This window comes from Daucus carota, chromosome 1, assembly GCF_001625215.2.
Source record: "Daucus carota subsp. sativus chromosome 1, DH1 v3.0, whole genome shotgun sequence".
In the NCBI taxonomy this organism is placed as follows: Eukaryota; Viridiplantae; Streptophyta; class Magnoliopsida; order Apiales; family Apiaceae; genus Daucus; species Daucus carota.
The window spans coordinates 52,530,986-52,555,673 of record NC_030381.2 but is presented as its reverse complement, the minus strand read 5'-3'; the positions used below and the strand labels follow the sequence as shown (position 1 = coordinate 52,555,673).

The 24,688-nt window shown below is 32.8% G+C and overlaps 2 protein-coding genes and 1 long non-coding RNA gene across 3 annotated transcripts; 1 reads left to right on the top strand and 2 right to left on the bottom strand.

Moving 5' to 3' along the window:
- Window positions 1-2,729: 2,729 nt before the first annotated feature.
- On the bottom strand, window positions 2,730-4,543 carry LOC108224673 (uncharacterized). Its single transcript, XM_064087179.1, has 6 exons — window positions 4,084-4,543; window positions 3,892-4,006; window positions 3,613-3,797; window positions 3,218-3,300; window positions 3,018-3,113; window positions 2,730-2,867 (listed from the first exon to the last, which is right to left on the bottom strand). The coding sequence occupies exons 1-6, from the start codon at window positions 4,541-4,543 to the stop codon at window positions 2,730-2,732; spliced, it is 1,077 nt and encodes a 358-aa protein (XP_063943249.1).
- A 7,871-nt stretch (window positions 4,544-12,414) lies between these two features.
- LOC108224662 (protein BIG GRAIN 1-like B) lies at window positions 12,415-13,880 on the top strand. The gene has a single exon (XM_017399351.2). The coding sequence runs from the start codon at window positions 12,612-12,614 to the stop codon at window positions 13,803-13,805; it is 1,194 nt and encodes a 397-aa protein (XP_017254840.1). The 5' UTR covers window positions 12,415-12,611; the 3' UTR covers window positions 13,806-13,880.
- An 8,529-nt stretch (window positions 13,881-22,409) lies between these two features.
- On the bottom strand, window positions 22,410-22,902 carry LOC108200562 (uncharacterized). Its single transcript, XR_001802751.1, has 2 exons — window positions 22,742-22,902; window positions 22,410-22,619 (listed from the first exon to the last, which is right to left on the bottom strand). It is a non-coding gene; the product is annotated as an uncharacterized LOC108200562 (long non-coding RNA).
- Between the last annotated feature and the right edge of the window lie 1,786 nt (window positions 22,903-24,688).

The following is a 24,688-nucleotide window of genomic DNA, read 5'->3' as shown; positions in this document are numbered from 1 at the left end:
CGTAGTTGTATCGTGAATTTAGTTATGCACAGGAAGAATTGGAAACCTTTTCATATGGCCAGGTAAAACTTTTACGATCACATAGGTTTTTAAGTGCACGAGAGGAGATATCGTATTTTTTAGCAGCAGCATACATCGGAAGATGCAAGTAATCGGCAAAATCTTTCATTTCCAATTGACTAGTGAAGACCCTCTGTATTATTCAGGAAGTAACACTATACAGATAAGCTAACAAGTGGAACATGCATCATGCCTTGAAAAATTCGCAGATTTTTAGAATAGAATTAGTCTTGGTTCAAAATTTATAAATTCTAATTGTTATAGAAGTGATTGCACGCTGTAAATAGCGAAGATGAAGTTCCAACCTGTTCTTTGTAAATCCTTCGGCCCTCTTTATAGATACTTTTGGCCTTATTCTTCGTTCTTTTGCTCACTTTTTTGCTCGCTTCATTGACCACTAATTTGCCCTTCCCCTTTGACCCCTTTGATCCCTTTTCATTGGCCACTAATTTGCCTTTCCCCTTCGATCCCTTTTCAGTGACCACTAATTTGCCCTTCCCCTTTGATCCCTTTTCATTGCGTCGAGCCTGAGGTTGAGAATCGTCAGGTTCTTCTGGTGGTTGCCCTGTATTATCATCTGCAGAAAAGCAAAGCATAACATGTACTCAAACACAGTATCTGTACCCTCAAGTGATCTTCTAAAAGCTATAATGATATATACCGGGGAAATAAAACTTAAAGAGTACTAATAAAGAAACCGAGACCTATATCCATCAGAGATCCAAGAGAAAATTCATCAGCATTAGGATCATAATCCCAATCTGATCCGATATTCAAGGCTTCATTAAATTCCAAAAGTGGATCTTTCACCATTGTGTAACCAGCATCTGTTCTGTCTTCGCAGTATTGAACTAGGAATGCCTTTATATCAAGTATAGTTTCCTTGCAAAAACTAAGCAAGGACATGAGTACATTTGAATGGAAATAATGGTATTAAAATTAAAATGCTCAAAATCAAACTTACTCAAACATTTGGTACACTTTATATGGAGGATGCACATCACGGCGACAAATTTCAAGAATTCCATGAAAAATCTCTCCGACCCTTCCATGAATCTCAAACTTCCTACTTTCTCCATCTAAAATATAACGAAGCAAATCATAAATCTTAATTAAACTGTATTAAGTACGGAATCAGAAACACATGTACATTTGAACATGTTACATACCGATAGTATGGATGATTTCTCTTAGTACTTGACAACAAGAGCAGCTATAAGGCTGTTCAGGGACAGGCCACTGCGCGAGTGGAGTAGGATTTCCAAAATTTGAAAAATCCCGGTTTAAGTTCCCGCTCAGATCTTCGTTACTTTGTCCATTTAGACCACCAGAAGGCCCTGTCTGCGAAGTATCTAGTCCAATTTGTATCACATCTTCATTCAACATTTTTTTTCTGCGTTCCTGCACAAGTTTAGTGACATCCTCATCCAACATTATGTTTTCGCCACTAGGAGGAGAAAATTGAAAATCAAAGCCGAGAGATTCGTCAGAGTTGTGTTCGGGGTCATGGTGATCAGGGACATGTGTATTAGGGTCTGCCATTTGTTAAGAATGGAGGGAATGAAAAATACTGCAGGAAGAGGCAGTTATTACGGTTATATATTAGTTGTGATTCGAATAGGTGTGACCATACAAAAACATATAAACGATTTGTAAATTGGAAGGACAAAATAAAACAAGAAAACTTGTAACTGCTACTTAAAATTAAATTACAATTATCTTTTTATAGTATATCAAAGATCAAAGATGGGACTTCATATAGCATTGTATCAACGTACTATGTGAATATGTGATGATTTTGATTATTTTTTTTATGAGTAAACATAAATTTATATAGTAACTAATTTGGTACTCATTTAAGCATTTTGTTCGCTGTGAATAGGATTTAAGAACTTTAGAATGTTCATAAAATAAGTTTGATGGGGAAAATTACTCACGTATGGAGAGTTTTATTATGAAAATTATAATCTTGGCTTCTTGAAACTACATACAAAGGTACACAAAGATTATGCATTTGGTATAAATACATCCAATTCTCACGTGGAGGGTTCCAAACTTGTCCATGAACAAATCCTCTAAACCAAACATACTCAGTATCCCGCTTAGTGTGTTAGATGTACGCGGACCCAAGCCCCTTCTCTAAAAGAGTAAGGAGGGCCGCTGAGTATAAGACTATAAGGGATGGTTTTCAGAACAGTCTACACAATATGTTGGATTACTCTATGCTAAAGTTGTAATAATGATGTACACTAATGTTGTAGCCCTCAGCAGGTGCAGAGGTTTTCTGAAGTTTGTATTTCCACAATTGGAAAGAAGCTTCGTTACGAAGCCCTTTCTACTCTTAGATAATGTGCATTTGAAATGACAGTGTTGGTCACAATTAACAATCAAATCATCCATAGCACCATTTGACTATCTTGACTCAGTATATATGTAAAGGATCGACGATTGTCAGTAGGAAAGCATCAGATTTACAACACAAGGTTTGTCTTTGGATACATCAGATAAATCACTACCAATATATCTACAGCCTAAAATCTATTGTGTATGAAATTGCCAGAATTCAATTTCCACAGCTATATAAAGAAGAGCCAAAAATATCTAAAGACTAAAGTCTTCCAGTATGATCAACTTGCAACATTTTGCAGGAGTACATATAGAATTGAGTATTATGTATATGGAGGATAAAATGAAGCAATCTCTCGCCTAAAGTTCTGTATATCGGCCTCAGCACGTGCTCTTTCTTCAGGATTAGCGGCATTCAGACTTCTGCTACTCACCTCTATTTTGTTCTGAAGGCTTTTTATCTACAAAATGAGAATCACTGTGACTGGAATGCACATTTTAGCGTGACCTTACAAGAAGTATAGTCATATTTTCAGTTGAAAGTGTGAAGAAACGACCTTTCTAAATGGCCATCTTTTCAGACCTGCATTGCGACAAATTTTCTTACATACAGTGGCCGAAACTCCAACTTCTTTAGCAGCATCATTTTGTGGAAGATGAAAAAATGGCGAGAAATCATTTAGTGTTAGAGTCTTAGTTCTCTCCCTCTGCATCAGTCAACAATTTACACATTATAAATAATACGACATAAAATATTATGATATAATCTGGCATGGACATGAAAAGATTAACAAATTTATACAGACAAAACCTGTTGTTTATAGTTCCTCGTATTTGGTCTCACTTCATTGCTCTGAGCCTCGGGTTGTTGAACATTAGATTGCCCTCTATCACCTGCAGAAAATTAAAAGAATTACGAGTACTCGAAGACAATTGCAGTACCCTTGAATGAACTCACCGAAAGAATAACAACAAAAATATGCTAGGAAAAGAGGAGTGCAACTAGTATTAGAGGGCGTTTGGAAAAGTGCATTTCATTTTAAATGACAGAATTTGAGTTTTCATTTCAAATTCTCAGATTTATACTAATATTTGAATGTCCTGAATTTCATTTAAAATCCAAATCCATATTCCCTAACAGGTTATTTGTTCAAATTCAGAATTTCAAATGAAATCCAAATTCCAAGCGGACAAAAAAAATCAGACCTATGTGTAACGGAGATCCTTGAAGAAAGTCAAGGTCATTTATATCGAAACCTAAATTCCAATCAATTCCAACTGACATGGCCTGATAGAATGTCAAAATGGGATCTTTCACTATGGTGTAGCCTGCCCCTTTTTGCTTTTCGCAATATTGTTCCAGGAACATCCTCACCCTATCTATACTTTCCCTGCAAAAACTATGTACAATACTATAAGTAATTCAAAGACTTCAAATTTGCCTAAGTGTATGCAGTCTTGTAGCCAAAAAAAAATTAAACTTACTCATAAAAGTGATGCTCTTTGTTAGGATCAGTCATATTACCGCGACATATTTCAAGGATTCCATGAGAAATCATACCAAGTCTTCCATGAATCTCAAACTTCCTGGATTCTCCCTCTGAAATATGGTAAAACAAAACATAAATCTAGAAATAAACCGCACAAAATTGCGTAAATAATTATACATGTGCATACCAATAGTATGAATAATTTCTCTTATAACTTGACAACAACTGCAAGCATATGGCTTTTCAGGGACTGGCCACTCGGCAACTAAAATAGGATTTTCACCACCGGAAATTTCTGGATTTAACATCCCGGGAATTCGTGCATTAAATTGATCATTAACATGAGAAGTGCCGGCTTGTGATGTACTCTGTCCAAATTGATTCATGTTTTCATCCGACATTCTGTTTTCGTCAATAGGATGGTCATGTCCTAATTGGTTCCTGTCCACATTTGACACTATGTTTTCGCCAATTGGTTGATCATGTCCAAATTGGTTCATGTCCTCATTTAACATTATGTTTTCGCCAATTGGTTGATCGTTTAGGCCTTCGTATTCAAATCCTAGAGACCCTTCCGGTATCAACATCTCATCAAAATTTGTAATTGGGATATCATAATCAGGGACATCACTATTAGGGTCTGCCATTTGGAAATGACAGTGGACCAAGTGCCGTGGTGGCGGTTTTCGATGGTTTAAGTACCACAGACAATGCAAGAACTTGATTGAAGAGTAGAATTTTGGAGAAACTGGGAATGGAGGGAAAGAAAAATTTGGCGGGGAAGTGGCAGTTATTACCGTTATATAGTAGTTGGGATTCAAATAGGTGTGATCCATTATAAAATAAAACGACACAAACTACTGTAGTTCTGTTGAGAAAAGTTGACTTTATATTGACCCGATTTAATATAAGGAAACCCCCAAAAAATAATTTCAGAGACAGCATTTTGAATGTTGATTTTCAGTTTTTAAATTTCCATCTTCCGTTTTTTGTTTATATACTTGTATGTTTTTATCTCTTCACTTATTCCCTTATATCTTCATATGTTTTAATTTCGGGTTTTGGTTCGTGTTCTAGGTATAAATGTGTCTATTTCGTGTTGATGTTAGAATACTTAGTTTAGCGGTTATTTTGTTATACTTTCACTAAAGTGTTAAGTTGCCCAAATTCCTCAAAACCAGACATTTTAGTCCTCTTGCTGGTTATATCATAGAAAATTAGCTTCTGATATCCGCTAAACGCCAGCCACTAATTGCCAAACATGGCCAGCAGGGGCGGATGCAGAAGGGGGGCTCAGGGGGCTTGAGCCCACCCCTGAGTCCATACCACCTTCATTTTATTTTTAAAATCTGTCTATTTATACAATGAGCCCACCCCAACTGAAATGAGTGCATCCATTTTCATATTGAGCCGAGCCCATTAACTAAAACTATTTACACTATATATACCAGATTTGGATGTCGTGAAGTGAAAAGATTAAAAAAAAAATTGCTCTCTCATTTCTCTACTGCCTCCTGCTCTTCCTCCAAACCTCAGTCTTTAGTGTGCTTCCCTTTCGGCAATTTTTTTTAATACTAATAAAGCCCCCTCCTTTGTAAAATTCTGGATCCGCCACTGATGGCCAGTATCTATCTCGATAATCGATGAATTGATATCTTCTATCATCTTAAGTTCATGTTAAAGTTACCATATTTGTATCAGTTCTGTAACAAGTAAAATGTTTATCAATGTAACAGGATGTGTGAAATTTTTGGACTATACAGAACCATATATTAAATTTGTAAATACTGAGATCTCTAAATATTGAGTTCGTGACTGAGACAAGTAAATTATATGCTTAATAGGTGCTTATTTAATTTGTTATCCTGGGGCTTTTAACATGACTACTGGAGAGTTGCTCCGGAGTTATCACAGAGGGCAAGGTACTGGAGACTAATCGTGGCGTTTTTTATGGTCTATAGGATATTGCAGAAGCTTTTAGAACTCCATCTACATGTCAGTTCTATAGAAGTTTAAACGAAATTTGAGTATTTCATTGTTGTCATCGCGTGCTTTATCATCTGATAACCTAGTTATGGTTGGCTCCTTGGCTGCTGGTGTACTTTACCAGAATGCATTAAGAGCACCTTTGTCAAACGACTATTTTTTTGGAATGGAAGGAGCAGCTACAACCGAACATGATGAGGCAATAATCAATCCGAGATCGACTACTCACAATAAAACAGAGGAGCTGACAACCATCTAACATCATCAATGAGTGATCATCTACTGTACTATAGTCTTCTTTAAGTAATTAGTAATATTGTTGGGTTCTTAATATGTATCCAGGACAAACCTACCGCTACAAAATCAATGTCCCTGTGATCTTAACAGTTGGTGGATGTTCAAAAATCGAACCCTCAACAAAAAGGTGCTATCCTGCTACCATACTCAGAGATCCTGTCTAAATTTTTGTTTCAGCTTTGTGTTTGGTGATCTGCAATAAAGCATCAGAATTGGGAAAAATATATGATATGGTTGTTAGTTGTCGATGGAAGATTTTTTACAATGAGATATGGGCAAGTGGTTAATGTTTTTCTTTTTGCGACTTTCTTGGTTCTTGTACCTCAATTCTGTTATTTCTTAATTCAATCTTTTCATAGGTAACATGGATGACAAACACCCATTCCCTTGTTTTAGTACTAGTTGTGATCTACTGATCTGCAGCACTTCTGTTATACCGATATTATTGGATAATAATAGTGAATAAAATATATGTCCAATTCATGATCATGAGATATTGAGTTTGACTCTTGTATCAAACTTATGATCAGAAGGGTTCGTCTAGTGTAGGCTCGTGGGCACATACTAAGCATAGAATTTTATATATTTGGGAGATTTTGATTAGTGTGATGGTTGCATGTGCAGGGGAGTCTACCATTATTAAGAGATGATGAGCCAATGAAAATAAGTCAAACTTATAAAATTCTGCGCTTAGCATGTGCCATGAACAGTATTCCGTATTCCAAAATCACAAGTACAACCTCCTAGTAGTTCAGTTAGTGAAATTTAAATAATAAGAACACATTTTTAAATATCTCAAGTGGGTGAATCTATTTTCCATGCGACCAGCTTTTTGAGATGGGTATGGTCCCTTTGTTCCCCAGTGTTTCCCCACAAACTAAAGAACATGTCCCAAACGCAGGGATTCGAAATAAATAGGATAGGCCCTCTCATCCACGTGTCGATCTCTTACTTGACGAGCTGTCTCTGTCCGTGCAATATGGATGACGTCATCGTCCCATAAAGCAACACCAGACAACAGGGCACCATGTCAGAGTTGGTTTTTCACGTGGACTCTCCCGGTCCTACCTCGTGAAAGAATCACATTCCTCAACAGGACGCGCGTGGGGGCTGTTACAGCAGTAAATCATTACTGCCACGTGGAAATTCACTGCTGACATGTACAGATTTTTTTTTTTTTTTTTACGAAAAGAGAAGAATTTAATAAATAACTGAAACTCAGCTGAGACAAACCCTCGAACTGTCAATTACAACCTGATTAAGAAATAAAAAATGAGCTAAACATATAGTCGTTTTGTTTTCGGATCGCTTAACAAATAGAATATTTAAATTCTTTAAACTAAAAAGTATTACAGTCAAATCTCGAACAATCCAACCTACATCAGTTTTGAACATAGTAGCATCGCAATTGACCTTCACATAAGCAGCAGCATCTGTAGCCCAATGTTCAGAATTATCAGTTAAATCAACCGATATTGGATCAACAAATGACCCCAAAAGATGAACAATTTTATGTCGTGAAAGGTGAGCTCTTACGATATTCATCACCGTGCCATATCTGATACAAGCCTTACGGATTACCCAAAATATTATGTAACTCCTTTTTAGAAACATTACCGAGACTCATAACAAAACACACAGAAACATCAAAACAGACACAGACATCCCAAAAAGATGGGCACGACCTTGATGACAAGTTATTCAACAAGAACTCACCCAAAATGATTAAATCTTGGTTTTATTGAAAAAACTAATAAATATGAGAGAAGATGGAAGAACGAAGATGATTAATCAGTAGGGGATGAAAGATAATGAGCGGAGAAGTGGAGGTTAGAACTTGGAGTCGACTCTCAATACAGATTTTTAATTTCTTGAAAATCTAGTAAACATTTTTTGTTGATTAATTGGATTTATATTCTTCTAATTGTAGAATATATTACATTTCTCATGCAGAATATAAATTTGAAGAAATTAATTTAGAGTACAATTTTTCTGAGATTATCTTCGTTGACGGAATGAGGAAAATAATAAAAATTATATAAATAGTGATTTAAAATCTAATTTTGTAATGATTTCTAACAAAAAGTCATAATTTATAAACTAAATTTTATTTTGATTTTCAAAAATGAACAAGAAAAATTGATCTAAATTTATCACCTTAATATCGTTCCTGATTTATTTCAATAAAAAATAAATATAACGTATCATAACATATATAAATAGACTATATATCTACTTGATAAAATATATATATATACAACCTACTTGTCATAACATTTCTCTGCATTTACTTACCTCAAGGAATTCTGCGCCCGTGAGAAAACTATTTTTATTAAATGGTATATTATATTATGTAAATTATATATATATATATATATATATATATATATATATATATATTACTACTTAAATAAATATTGGTCATACAATATATTCTATTATATGTAAAATATATTACGATCATAAATAAATATTTCCTCCATCATGTGATGTTTTATAAAATTTCAAGGGAAATTAAGCTAATTTTAACTAAAAATTAATAATTATTACTAAATACAAAGTCATGAAAAATGTCAATAAAAATAACAAATCTATCATTCGACACTATTTCTAAGAAAAATTTATATATAAATAATACATAATTTGTATTTATTTGAGTTTGTTTGACTTAAAAATTTTGTAAATAACAGACATATATAGAGGAGCAGTTCGGCTCGGCTCATTTACACCCCCTAACATATATATATATATAGGCAATTACTCAAATAGAAACCACTAAAATAAAAACTATGGGCCTGTTTGGGAAGCAGAAACGACTTCTGCTTCTGGCTTCTGCTTTTCTTAACCCGTTTGTGTAAAGAAGTAGAAGCACTTTTAAGAAGCTGAGAATGGTAGCTTCTCTCTCACAGCTTCTGCTTCTTTTCCAAACACTTTATTAACTTATTTACTTCTCACTTCTACTCCACTTCTTCAATTTAAGCAAGAAGTCACTTCTTTTAAGCTAACCCAAACGGCCCCTATATGTCATCACCTACCTAGGGCTCACCCCTATATGTCATCACCTACCTAGGGCTCACCCTCACCCCCACTCAATCCACCCCGGGCCCACTAGGGCCTCGCCAAGGCTCCTCACAGGCCCTGGACAGGCTCCAGACATTCTTAAAGATCCAAACCTTGGCCCCACCATATGGTCCCACTAGGCCCCGACCCGGCCCTATTAGGCCCCACTTAGATCCCGTCTAGGCCCATCTCGGGTCCATCCCGATTCCAAAACCCGCATCATTCTACTTAATCGCATTGGTTTCTATTTAGTTTCTATTCTAGTAGTTTCTATTGGAGTAGGACCCTATGTATATATGTGTCGAAAATGACATGTAAACTTGTATACTTACTATTTTTAATATAAATAAAAATTTAAAGTCGAGAATCATATTCATAATTTTGACAATAAAAAAGTTCTTTCCACCTGGATTATCTAACCCTGATTTGTCGATTGAATTTTGTTCGTATATAATTTGTATAAATATCTTCCATGATCTGTATAATCGAAGAAAACGGACCTGAAAACATATTTAATAGATTCGAAATGATAAAAGATTTTGACGTACCGGTACAAATGTTGGCCTGCACGTGGATGAAGTAAACCGTACATGAAGCAGCGTTGGCCATGGTCGTGCAATGTACTGAGACAGATATTCGCTCTTCTGTATCTTAATTTTGTATTCAATAGGCTTCAAGAGCAGTGGTCCAATTTTTGTCCCTGTGAGAAAATTATTTGGAAATTTAAAGAAAGTGGTCCAATAAAATATTATTTCATTTATTATTTATCTATGTCACCACCTATAATGTTTCTCGAAATTATTTGATTCTCCTTCTGACACTGCAGCTGGATCAATAATGCTACATTTGCAGTTGTTTTTCTAGAAAATTTCTCATTTGTTACATTCATAATGAAAAATCATATTTATTTCTCAGTATGTTATGACATAACATTGCGGAAGATTATAGGAGTGTTTGGTCGTGCTTATAAAAAACTTCTCGGTTTATAATTCAAAAACAACTTATTCATATTATTTATTAACGAATATATAAATCAATTTTTAAGTTAGAATCTAAAAAGTTGAAAATCGTATTTTTTTAAGTAACTTATTATTATTTTTGAATTTGATTTTACAAATATGTTCATAATCACATTAAAATAATTTATAATTATATTTATAATCTGTATACCAAATAAGCTGTGAACGTCAAAAAAAATTATTCAAATACATAAAATAAAAATTAATTCTTACTGATAATTAACTTCTTACTTACAAGTAATATATTTCTTTAAAATTACTTCTTATATTTCTTTTTGAAATGAAAAAAAGAAATATAATTCTTATATTTCTTAGTTATGTTATGATGAATTTGAAATAAACTGGATTTGTGATAACTCAGGAACAGTGAGTCTGTTATGTGTCGAGGAGATTGAAGAAAGGATAAACCAAAAGAAGAAAGCACGTGAAGGTTCCATCCTATTGATAAAATTAATACTGTAGGGCTTCAGTGCCAGGCAAGAAGCACCTCCATATGCTTCTGCTGAAAGTAAGCTACATTGCTACATATGCATGCATATATTTATTTTGTATCATCAGAAGGTCCACTATTCCTACATACATCCTTTTCTGCCTCTGATCACTTGAATTATGTTGTTGGTTTTCAAATCTTGGAGATCACTTCCATCTTCAAAACTCAATCCCCCCCTCCCTGCAATTTTGTAGCTATCCTTGTATACGTTGATGACTCATTCTCGAATTCAGATTGATATGTGAAAAATACTTGATTATGTGTTTTTTCATGAAATATTGACGGTATATCGTTAAAGTACAATATGATCATGAGATCGTGTGTTATAATACAATATGATCCTGATCTTCATAAATTTTTCCGCCCAACACTTTAAAATTTTGAGAAATTGATCAATAATATGGTATCAGAGAATTGATCACTAATATGATATCAGAACTCGGGCTCTGAACACTCGTATTCGACTATCTATAATATTTTGGAGAGAATTAATCACTTAAGATCGAGAACATGGACGAGAATCATAAGGTGCCTTATGTTAGTATGATACTTTTAGGGGAGTGCTACCTTACCATGAAATTGTGACTATAAAAAGCTATTAACTTGATCCAAGAACCTAAATTTCTAGAACACTATACTAGGTGTAGCCGTTCAAAAACTGGAGTCATTCCAAACAGCTTTTTCTTTCCAAAAGCATGCTAAAGAGTAGAGTACAAACACTACTACTAGTAAAAAATTAATGTATGTGAACAACTAGTAAATTTACTAGCAGTACTGTTCCAGTGATTGCCACCCCACTATGCTACACTTTCACTAAAACAGATATCTTTATCAGATCCATCAATGTGTGGACCCTTTTTCACATTCTTACCCCACAGTAAAGGCAACTGTGCACAATAAATCTCACATTCTCACCCTTTTTTATTTAGGTTTTTGATGTTAGCCCAATCTTTTTAACATTTGTTCACACTTAGCAAGATCATCTTGCTACTTTAATTACATTTATTTGACCATATTGGACCATGAGTAATATTTCATTGAAATTCTTAATTTAATTTCAATCACTTAATTCTCTCGATCCGTTAAGTCGTTTATTTGGTACAATTTATTATATGCTACTTTTCATTTAATTATCGTATATTAAAATAATGGTCCTGCCAATGAGATAATGAAACAAGGGCTTTTAGCAATAGACTGATTGGTCATTAATGTATATTATTTATATTATTCGTCACAACTACATCAGTTTTGATCAAAATGAATAATATTTATAAATTTCAATTTTATTTATGACTCGATAAGAAAACGCCGCATTGTTAAATTTTATCAATCCGTTCAACAAAACAGCTTTGATTGCATAATTCTTACTCCCTCTAGACAAAATTTATGGGTGAAAGCCAACATAGACATGCCCTCTATCTCGTTTAATTGTTTATCTTGAGAAATGGAACTTGACAAAATGTTTATATAAATAGGGATTTCAAAATTTAATTATGAAGTTATATTTTTATATATTTTAAAGTGCGTGTCAATGTAAAAAATATTAACAATGAGAGGGACTTGGGAATAAAAATACTACGTTTGTTTGGTTTTAATTTATTCTTACATTTATCTGGATTAATACTTCGAACACTTGGCCAGTTGGCCTTTATAAGTGTCTGCCTCTTCATTCTATATTCTTCACTTTCATTCTCCTTCAAGTTTCCTCCTAACAAGGCGTGAAAGATTGCTCTCATTGCACTCTCTCTCTAAAAAAAACAATTCTCTCCTTCTTTTCAATCGTCTCTATACACCCTTTTCCTCATTTTTAGTATACTTTCACTACCCAAGAATTTAAACACAAAGCATACACACACAGAGAAAATGTATGCTTGGGAGAGAACAGAGAAGGTGAGGAAAAATCCGAAAAGCCCTTCATTTTCTTCGAGCCTTCTCGATGAAATCTACCGTGAAATTGACGGTAGTGATGATAGTTACAAGGGTTTTGAGCAGCAGAAAGAGAAGAATGTGAAGAATTTGCATTGCAGCAAGAATTATGTCAATGGTGGTGGTGACAGAGCAAAGGCTAGTGGCAGGACTGTTGAGGATGAAGAAATGACAAGCCTTCGACGGGCTTGTTTGATCGAGAAATGGATGGAAAAGAAGGTTAATGACAAGGTCTCGGCTAGAAAAGGATCATTGGTGCCTGAATTTGACGAGAAGTACTTAATTCAGGACAATGACCCTCTTTTTTTTAGCTCGAGTTCTTGTTCTTCGGATTCTAGTTTCGGAGGATTTTCATCCTCCGAAACCGAATCTTTTGGAGTGGGGAACTGGAAATCTAGTTCACTCCCTGCTCCAAAACCAATTAGGACTAATGTCCAGAAACACGATCAGTTTTATTTGTTTGATGATTACCGTAATCATCAAACAAATAAAACAAAAGACGGACTGATCAAGTCAAAAACCAGAGCCGTCAAGATTTACGAAAATCTGAAGAAAATGAAGCAGCCTATCTCACCGGGTGGTCGGCTCACTGGCTTCATCAACTCCCTCTTCACACATGGTGATCCAAAGAAAACCAAGAATTCACATCAAAATCACAATGAGGCTTATGACTTGAACGCGGTTTACGACTTGAGCTCTCACAGGACACGAAATTCATCCAAATGTTCATCAGCTTCTTCTTTTTCAAGGTCTTGTTTAAGCAAGGATTCAGCAAGGTCCAAGGAGAGACTCAACAATGGGATCAAAAGGACAGTAAGTTTCTTTCCAGTGAGTGTCATAGTTGATGAACATTCTCGTCCTTGCGGTAATAAATACTTCGAAAAAGGCGGTGAGAAATCGCAACGAAATCAGAACGCAAACGATTTTGTTTCCACAAAATATTGCAAAGAAAATGATGCGGATGCTGATGATGATTATGAAGACGATGCGGCTAGTGATTCGAGTTCGGATTTATTCGAACTCGATCATTTGTCACTTTTTAAGACGGATACATTTTGTGACGATCTTCCTGTGTATGAAACTACCTACATGGAAAAGAACCGTGCCATAGCAGGCAAATTCATCAAATGAGTTAACTTTTATTATTAATAGAGTTTCTAGTTCTCTTTTTCTCATTAGCTAATAGTATTTGATCTCTGTTTTATCGATCGTGTCTGTTTTATTCCTTGAAATTTTGTGAACAAATGCTAACTGGTTTGAATCCTCGAACTCTATTGAATGAAGCGAGAGGGATATTGAGCTCGTTTGACTGAGTTTATGACTTACGACTTAACGGAACAGATGCTATCTGACCAAGAGGTCGGGGTATTATTATTAACAATGTGTTAAAACTTAAGACAGGAAACAAAATGGAATTAAGAAGCAAAATATATAAAAGTGGAAGGCAGATCTTCTCCGTGGGAATGGGGAATAGGGAAAGTGAAAGCTTTTGATTCCTTTCTCTCTATTCTCTAGCTTTGGAATACATGTGTTTTTATGATGTCGCTTCTATGATGTTGCGAAAAATGGCCCGTTTTCTTTGTCATGGGGATTCGGGCACACTTTCATCATTCCATACACTCCGATATCTAGAAATCACTATGCCACTCGCATGTGATTCATACATTTGGAATCTGGGTGGGATGTACACTGATCTTATTTTCGGTAATACCGGATTTTTGTTATTAAAAAAAAAAAATTCATCGAGATGAGATGTACACTGATCTTATTTCCGGTAATATCAGACTTTTGTTACAAAAAACAGAACCATCATTGAGAAAAAATAAACAAAAACCAAAAACTGATAGTATCAAATTGGTACAGCAAAAATGAGACAGCTCTAAGGTAGAAAATGATACTGTAATACAATGCTGGAAAAAACATCTACAGGCACTCAGGCAGTGGTCTTAATAATAAGGGTAAAAAACCATGTGAATGATTGACATTTGATAGGTTTTGAGAACCACTTTTACTGAGAACAGAGTGAAAATCAACAGGTGTGGTGAAAAACTCAGAGTTCATCAGCAGTAAACTGTAAAAAGAAGAATGCCTGCCTGGAAAAGTTACAAAAGCATCATATTAAGACAGTTTATTTTGTTGGAATAGAGATGCAACAGCTCTTCACTTTAGTTCTATATTGCTTTTGCTTTCTGATGAGAGACAAATCAATACTACCATGACTACTGTTTTTGTGTATATATGTTGTTGATCCCTAGGCCAGTCAGTTTCCACTGAAGTCTCATTTACTCACTTTAGTTTTTTTTTTCTTTTTTGCCGGAGACTCCATCAAACTTCGACACAAACCAAAATTAAGAGGCATAGGCTTCGGATTAATTGATATGAAACCGGGGCGGATCTAGGAAAAAGTATGGGGATACGTGTCCCCCTAAAATTTCTTTTACGTTCTTTTATCGTTCTAATTTTTGCAAAATTATAAAAATATCCTCACAAAATTTTAAAATATATCCTCTCTCTGTCCCCTCATTTCTTCACGTTACCTTTCGGCACGCTTTTCCACACTCATTTAAAGTATAGTTTCATCATATATTTTTAAAAAAATTTTCTCTGAATAAAAATTTGATATTTAAACTTTTATTCAAAAAAAGAAAATTTTAGAATAAAGTTGTACAACTATACTTTATAAAAGTCTCAAATAGATGTTTTGTGAATATTTGCTCGGTTTTCCCTAAAACTCCTCCCCTTACCGAACCCAAAATTTTGGAATATATAAAAATTTTCGTTTCATATACAGAACTATACTACTATTGTTGCATATGCTTACCAGAGTATATTTTAGTGCTTTATTATAAAGTGATGTGCAAATACATGGGCAAGCAGGACTGCTGGAATAAGAAATGATAGAAACCATGCAGATATGAAGGTTTTGGGCATGGGCATGCATTATTAAAATTAGTTAGAGATGAAGGTTTTGTGGAAGGAGAGAGACGAGAAGGGAGAGAAAGATGGTTTCTCGCTCTCTTGCAGACTTTCTATGATGTTCGCTCCTACTATCCTCCATAGCACTGAAACCGTCAAAATCTTTAATTCGTTTCATCATCTACTTGTGATGAATTTATTTTTTTTTGCCAGAGTTGTGATGAATGTTTAATTAAGCATTGTTATCTGTTCTGATAATGAAAGACTTATCTTAAACATCGGGAGTATTAGATAGTATTAGATGAACTACCTTCTTGAATGAAAGAAATTCTGTCCATCCTTCTGTCCATCCGGATAATAAACCATGGGTATGCTATCTGTCAAAGCTACATCATGCTCCTCATTTTTAAACCTCATTTCATGCTGCAATTATATTTATTGATCCTGCTAAATGCTTATGGTTAGAACTATATATGTTAATTTTTTTAATGTAATCTCTGTATTTATGGGCGTCCAAAAGCAATAATTAAACATGATCTCAATTTTAAATTTTGAAGTTGTTTTGTGACTGATATTGGTTTATAAGTTGTAAATCATATTTTTGAAAATATTAAATTCAGTATTTTTGAAAATACTTTTATTCCTAAAAAGAATTTTGAAAATATTTTTCAAAACTTGGATTTTGTAAAAAATTCTTAAATTTTTACCAAATTTCGCACTCAATCAAATAGGGGTGATCGCGGTCCGGTTTGGTTCGGTTTGGAGGTAGAACCGGAACCAAACCATACATTAGCGGTTTTTTAAAATCTCAAACCAACCCGTGACCCGCAAACCAATTAACCCGGACCAAGCGGTGCGGTTTTTGATGGTTCGGTTAAGCGGATTGATCGGTTTATAACTAAGGCTTATAATCAGAGATGAGGATTCATGAATAATATTAGAAAATAAAGTATCATTTTGTCTCCATTTACACAATTTCACATAGTTAAATTAAAATAAAAAATTTAGTCTAATAAAATGCATAAACTTGAATATTCGAAGTCGTGAATTACTGAATTGATATGACTCGTAGTTGGTATTGATAAGTTAAGTACCTAAACAACAACCTAACAAGTATAAACTAAAAAATTAATATATTTATATAAAATTAATATTTTGTATATATATAATATTAAATATTTATATTGTATATATAGAAATATGCGGTTCGGTTTTATAACGGGTTGGGTTAATATAAAACCGAAACCAACCCACAAACCACGGTTTTTTAAATTAGTCGAACCGAAACCGTAAACCTCATTTCGGTTTCGGTTTGGATTGGATTAATATCGGATTGGGTTATGCGGATTTTGCGGTTTAAACCAGACCGTGATCACCCCTACAATCAAATGTTGCTATTATAATTCTAAAACCGTGACTTATTCAAAACATGAACCTGTGAAGGCAGAACGAAAGGGAACCAAAATACTCCCTCCATTTCAAAATAATAGTCGCTTTTACTTTGTGCACGTATTTTGAGGTGTAAAAAAACATAGTTCTACATATTATTTTTGAAATTTTCTTTTTCTGAATAAAAGTAGAGATGTTAAACTTTTATTCAGAAAAAGAAAATTTCAAAAATAATATGTATGATTTTTTAAAACTTCAAAATACGTGCACAAAGTCAAAGCGACTATTATTTTGGAATGGAGGGAGTAAAATATACGAACAAAATAAGAATATTGTATTTATTTTAGGCAATAAATATATGCATCAAAAATTATTTTTTATTATGGATGGTTTAAAGAGCTGACAACTACTTTTCTATTATCAATGCTCGGGAAACAACAAAATCCCAAACAACATTTCATCGGAGGAATACAAATCGGAGGACATGAAAAACCTGCACAAAAAATTCATCCGTATTAATTTCTTAAAATGCACGTAATAATTATGAAAAAATTATATACATATTTTCATATGTGTGCATATAATTTTTCTTTCCTTTTAAAATAATATTCATTTTGACTTTTACATGTATTTTATAGTGAAAAATAAATATTTTTTTATATATTACTTTTCAAATTTTCTTTTTTTAATAAAAATATAGATAATAAAATTCAATTCGGAAAGAAAATTCGGAAAATAATATATAAAATTATATACTTTAATATTTGAGGTTAGAGCATCAACTATCATTTTGGAATGAAAGCTGATAACCAAAGAAGTGATGAGCTTACTGAGATAAGGATGAGGAAGGTCTGCAACTTCGTTAGGAGACAAAATTCTGCTAATTGCCGCCTCGGTTTGATTATAGGAAGTTGTGAATAATATGAAAAGGATGCCTGAAATTAGAAGCCCCGAATTTGTCATCTTTGCAGGTGAGTCTGTAGAAAAACTTGCTCGTCAGTTCCAACGTTTGGTAAGTTTTACTTCTTAATGGTAGACATCATGAAAATGGAATATATTAGATGTCCAGTTATAATAAATCACATAAGAAAAGTGAATGTTTATAAATTAATTGTATTAAATAATTGCAATATGTGGAATAAGGTTTATATAGGAGATATAAATAAGTACAATTGATTTTGAAAATATAATTTCACATTGACATTTGAAGTGTAACTAAATTAAAACAAATTTTATTCGTAAAAATGGACAGGTAAATTAAAAGGAGGGCGTATATATTAAATCGGTTTTTCTAATGTGTGCCCAAGGGCACACAATAAGCACCAACTTTCATGAAAATGGCTTGTTTTGATTGGTGGAATTGATGTGAATGCAGGGGGGGCCATTTACATTTATTATTCATCCACCAATCAAAAGCTAGAATTTTCATGGGAGTTAGTGACTATTGTGTGCCCTTGGGCACACCATAGAAAATTCGATATTAAATTTATGGATTCAATGATCTTTACTTTCTAAAAATATATATGGGGGAGCGAGGAAAGATCCGTGTAGTTGGTTGGCATAATTATTTTTATAGATAATAACTGCAATAAAAGTTCTGGTTAGTTGGAGAACTATATGTAGTTGTTGGTTGACATAATTATCTTTATAAATAATAATTGCAAATAAAACATGTGATATAATTTAGTTGGAGAGATATAATTTAGTTGGAGAACTGAAGACCATGCTACACCATCCATCTACATTTAATATATGGTTATTGAAAATTTATATTTACAATTATCGTGCAACAATATATACTATACCTATTATATATACCGGCGTCTTATTTATGTTTACGTATTGATAGTTTATTGATTTATATAGAGTTAATTTTTTAATAAAAATTTCAAATATAAATTATTTAGACATCATTTATATAATTCTATTACACAAATATAAATATAATTTAATTTTATGAAAATATTTCTCATGTACTCTTAATTTCTAAAAATGTATCAACAAAATATATAATAAATCATATTTTTTTTAATCAAATATCATATATAAGCTTTTTTTTTCTTCCCAATTTCGAAACCCATAATCTGTACTCCCGATCCTCATATCCGCCACGATGTCGATTTGATATTAGTTTGTTATTCAATCCCATTCTAAAGGACAATAAAGATATTAAAATTTTAAAAAGATAGATATATTTGATTTTTTTATATTTACTTTCAAGAGCTAAAATAATGGAAATTTTGTTTTAATAAATCATGTTGTACATTTAATATCAGAATATTGTTTTAATAATAAAATATTAAACAAGGAACGCATATAAGAAATATATTTGGAGATGAAACTGCCTTTTGATGTTTTAGGATCTAATTTTTTTATATTATATTTAGGTAATGTATTAAGATACTGACTTGCATGATTACTGAGAAAAATCCCCACACACACACACACACAGATATATATATATAGAGTCATGCTCCAGTGAGAACCAATGTTATTGTGAGATATGAGATCTAATCTTAGCCACACGTTTTATATCTTATATCAATCTCTCACCTCCCATTAATTTTTAATATTTAAATATTTTATCACCATCTTCATTCTAATTCCACCACCTGCCACCACCACGTCCAGCGACCATCGGAAAATCACCACCGACAAACATAAAATCACCACTGTCAAACCGAAAATCACCACGAAAAACTAAAAATCACCCCTGGAAAAATAAAATCCACTGTCATAAAATGAAAATCACCACATCACCACCATCTACAGACCTCCACCACCATCTACAAACCCCCAAAAATGAAAAACACCAACTACAAAGCAAAATCAGCACCAGAAAACAAAAATCACCACCGTAACATTAAAAATCACCACTAGAAACGGAAAAAATCAACGTCGTCAACTACACACACAATGTCTGCAGACAATTCATCATCAGACAAGATGATATACCAACACACAGAGATATGAAACTCCGCATCTTGGAAGCGCTTTCACTCCCAAACATGGACTTAATCACTCCCAAATCTCTCTCTGCATCTCTCTCATTTCCTGCCGCCGTGCTCCCTCCCCCGTCGACCGTAAGATCGGCCGCCAGCGTAAGAAATTACTAAGAGAGAAAGCGGAGGGAGAGAAACCGTCGGTGGAAGGTCGGGGATGAAGGCAGGGTCGGCGAAACGATGGCGCCCATCCGCGGAGATGTTGGGGAGACTGCTGCAGATCTGGTGGCGGCGACACCACAACAGTTGTGCGGAGAAAGAGGGAGAGATAAGGCAGTGGTGGGTGGTGTGGGTGGTGAATGGAAGAGCGATGAAAAAACAAAATGGGGCAGCTAGCAGCAATGAAGATACCATAAGAAATAAGGGGCTCAGATTAAATTTTTTTATATAAAATGGAGGGTTGAGATTAGATCTCATATCTCACGTTAACTGGGGTTCTCATTTGAGCACTTGCCTATATATATATATATATATTTCAAAGGAAATCCTTATATTAGAATAATTAACCTCATAAATACACTGTAGTTACATCCATATCTTTTTTTATTGACAAAATCTAAGGATATCCTATTTATAAAATGCAGTAATATACAATAATATCTTCAAAATTGATGGTAACATATATTTAAATATTTAAAAATTGAAATTTGATTTCAAATTTTCATAAAGAAACATGGTAATGACTGAATTCGATTCTTCAGCATTCAAAAATCAATGTAAAATATCATGATAATATTAATTTATACTATAACTAGTCTTATATCATACTATTCATATAGTATATAAACTAATCACGGTTTTTCTCTTCATTGGAATCAGAGGTCGCAGTCAAGATAAAACAAAATAATTTTTTTTAATATTATTGACCTTTGACAATCCTATACGATCATTTATAATATTTCTTATCGAGAAGAAATATCTATTGATCATGAACATTTTTTTATCGTGAACACATACTTATATGATCATGTAAAGATAAAAACATATATATATCTTATATATCTATTTGAATCATCTGTAAAATTCACATATATCCTTTGAGAGAATCTTAATAAAATCAAGATCAGCTATATATAAAGTAGAATATAGTCGTCTTCCATCTCCAACAACTAATATTACCGAGAAAATTTTTAGCATATATAAAGGATTTTTATAAAAATGACATTTCCTAGACTCCTAGTTTGCACCATCTTCTTAATGATCTTGACAACGTTATATATCCAGTCGAAGGCTGCTGGTAGCCGGGTTCCAAAGCTGTTCAAAGTAGCAAGTCCCTTTGATCATCCTCGTTCTTCAAAAGGTAAGCAAGCTAATGTGAAACAAATAGATGATATATATGCTATTATGTTTATTAAATCCTGCTAATTATTTTTTTTATGATAATGATAGATGGTGGCGTAGAAAGTATTTGTGAATACTGTACTAGCGGAAAATGCTGTTGGGTGATATTTTGTTGTCCTCACAAAAATGACATAACCCTTTAATTAACCTTCAAAAAAAGGAAGACCATTTGAGATGAATTGAATATCATCACATATTCTATTGTCTAATAATAAATTCAATTGATTTGTATTCATCGTCTCAGTAATAATTTTTGATTTCAATATTCCTTTTATCTATAGTTATCATATTTAACAATTAAGATTATTAAAATTTTAATATGTCAAACTCATATATATATATATATGAGAGCGCGCACACATATATAGAGTCTTACTCAAATACAAATCAAATCAAAGTACAAATTAAAAATGATCAATTTTAAATCACTATTTTTAACTACGAAAATCATCAATTTGTACATCACAAATCACTGTTTTTTTGTCATAAAACGGTTATATTATACCAAGATTGGAAGTTACAATATCAGGATGGACAGAATTTCAAAAAAAAGATCAACTTTTCGTTACCATTACCTTTAATGAATTTTGTAATAAAAAATTGATATTTCATTTTCGAGGGAAAAATTGTATAGAGATTATTGTTTTATTGGAGGCCACATATATTTTTAATCAAAGGATTACAAAATTTATTATTTTGTAAAGTATGTTTTATAAATATCACTTTTTTTCCCGGTTTATTAGAAATCATTCTTATACAATAAGCACATATAACGTTAATTTTTGAAACGTCGTTGTTTTGGACTTCTACAAGACTATATTTACTAATATTTCATGAAATTTACGACATGTTCAACTATGTATCAAGAAAATATAATCTCATAGAGCAAGTGATTTTATTAAATAAATTTCGTTACTCGAGTAATTAAAAAAAATTAGTTTTTTGCTTTTTTGATGTTGTGATTCACGAGAGCTTGAATAATCTCTCCCCTAAAGGAGATGTTCATTGCCTGAAAAGTATGTGCACTGGAATCTATCATAAGCATTCATATGTAGGTAGATATAATTATATCTCGGTCAACTCAATATTTTGATATGAATTTAAAGTTGTCATTTATTTCTAGACATTACAATATTAATTCAACCGCTCATATTAGATGCACATGGAACTGATTTAATCTAGTTTTTTATATCAAGATGGTTCAAAGGGGTGACAACTTCTTTATTCGCAGCTTCTTGACAACAAAATATCCACCAACAACATTCTCCTGTAGGAACACATGTCGGACATGAAGTTCCTGCACCATAATATAACAAAATTTAATTTCTTTGATTGTGTGCAAGTATGATCATATTAAAACATAAACTTATTAATTTTCAAAAATCTCAATGGCATGATTTGTATTTGTTGCTAGCTTACTTTTCAAAGGATGTTCAGCCGGGCTTCCGACTTGATTGAGAGCTGGAACTCGGCTAACTGCAGCCTCCGATTGTATATAGATAATTGAAAAAAGCATTAAGAAGAAGATGAGCCTACAAGAGAGTGTCATTTGTGTAGATAGCTATATGTTGAAGGTGAAGACAAATGCTACAACTTATTGTTAGCACTAGTCTATATGGTTATATATATGCATGACAGACTACATGCCATCGATATAAATTTAATGTGAAATTTAATTAATATTATCTTTTTCAACGGATCACGTTGATTCCATTAAATATTTAGAGATATCTATAGTTTGACTGTTATATGGAGTAACATATGTGTTGAACGAAGATACGATATACATTGTATCGAGACACGCTTACATTTTCTGACATTTAATGGTTGGTTGGGGATATTATAGAGTCATTCATGACAAGATTATATTCCTACAGTTAGCATATATTAGTCTTTTGACTTTCTTTCACATATTTTTAAGAGTTTGATTGCACCTTTAAACAATATTATTTTTTTTAAAAAATTGTGAATAAAAATATGACACTAATATTTTTATTCACAAAAAAAAAATTTAGAAATAATAATTTTAAGCGTGCATTTAAAAATTTTACAAGTATGTGCAGAAAAGTAATATTGTAAAAAACGCATTAAGCGGCTGTTTAAGCCGAATCGGTCCTAAAACGTTTCGATTTTGTAATAAGCGGTGATTAAGCGTTTTTGAAAATTAAACGGACTATTAAGAGGATTAGCGGTCATTAAATGGATTAAGCGGTAATTAAGCGGTCAAGATGATGTTGACTTGCTAATTTCTTAATTTTAAAATATTAATTTTTTTATAATATAACTATAGTTATATTAAAAAATTAATAATATATATTTCATCAGAAAAATTAATATTAAATTCTTACCACAACATAATACTATTTTTAAATATATTGATATTACAACAAAATTCAATTATATATTATTAATCTGGCGCGCCTAAACTTACCACGGAAATTAGGAATCTACCTTAAGCTGTTATGATGAAAAGCCAATCCATCATAAATATAAGATTTTAGTCATTAAATTATAGCGAAAAGCATTTAAATAATGAGAATTTTTCTCGCGGAAATAAATGACATCGGAAAAATTACGACAGATGTCATACTCCGTCATAAGTTACTTATTTAAATGTTTTTCTTAATTACAAAACAATTAGAAAAGTGCCGGATTTAAGCCCGACGCTGTTTTTAATTACATTAAAACTTACGACATATGTCATACCGTCATAAGCTATTAGTTATTTACGACTTACTTTTGAATAGCGTCAAAACTTCTGATTTTTTTACGACTGATTGTTGAATATCGTCGTAAATTCTAGATTACTTATGACGGATGTTTAATACATGGTAAGTTATTTTGGTTTTAATTTTTATTTTGGACAATAAAATCTATTATTTAAGTTGTGAGGAATAATTTTTTAATATCAACATCAGCTAAAATTTATTATACAACAACTTAAAATTTAAGAACATCATTGACGATTATGAATATTAACAATATTCATCTAATCTCTTAATAGTACTACTAGTAAGTATACAAACAATTATTATGTTTTGGGCTTATGATGCATTTGTAGATTAGGGAAGTTGTTGTATTGGGCTGTACTTCAGTTTATGTCTTATCTTTCTATATTAAAAAAAATTTATAGTTGATCCTCATTGTCATTGGAAGGATGTAAAAGACCATTCAAGGATTGTGCAAATTTAGTTTACTACAAAATATGATTTTAAAAAAGTCCCTTTTTTGATTATTTTGCTCTTTTGAAATTACATAAAATGAATTATTGATGGCCATTTTCTGAAACAACTACACTTTCCTTATATTGTTGTAGCATATCCAAAACATGAACCAAAGCAAGGTCCATTTGAGTAAATAAGTTTA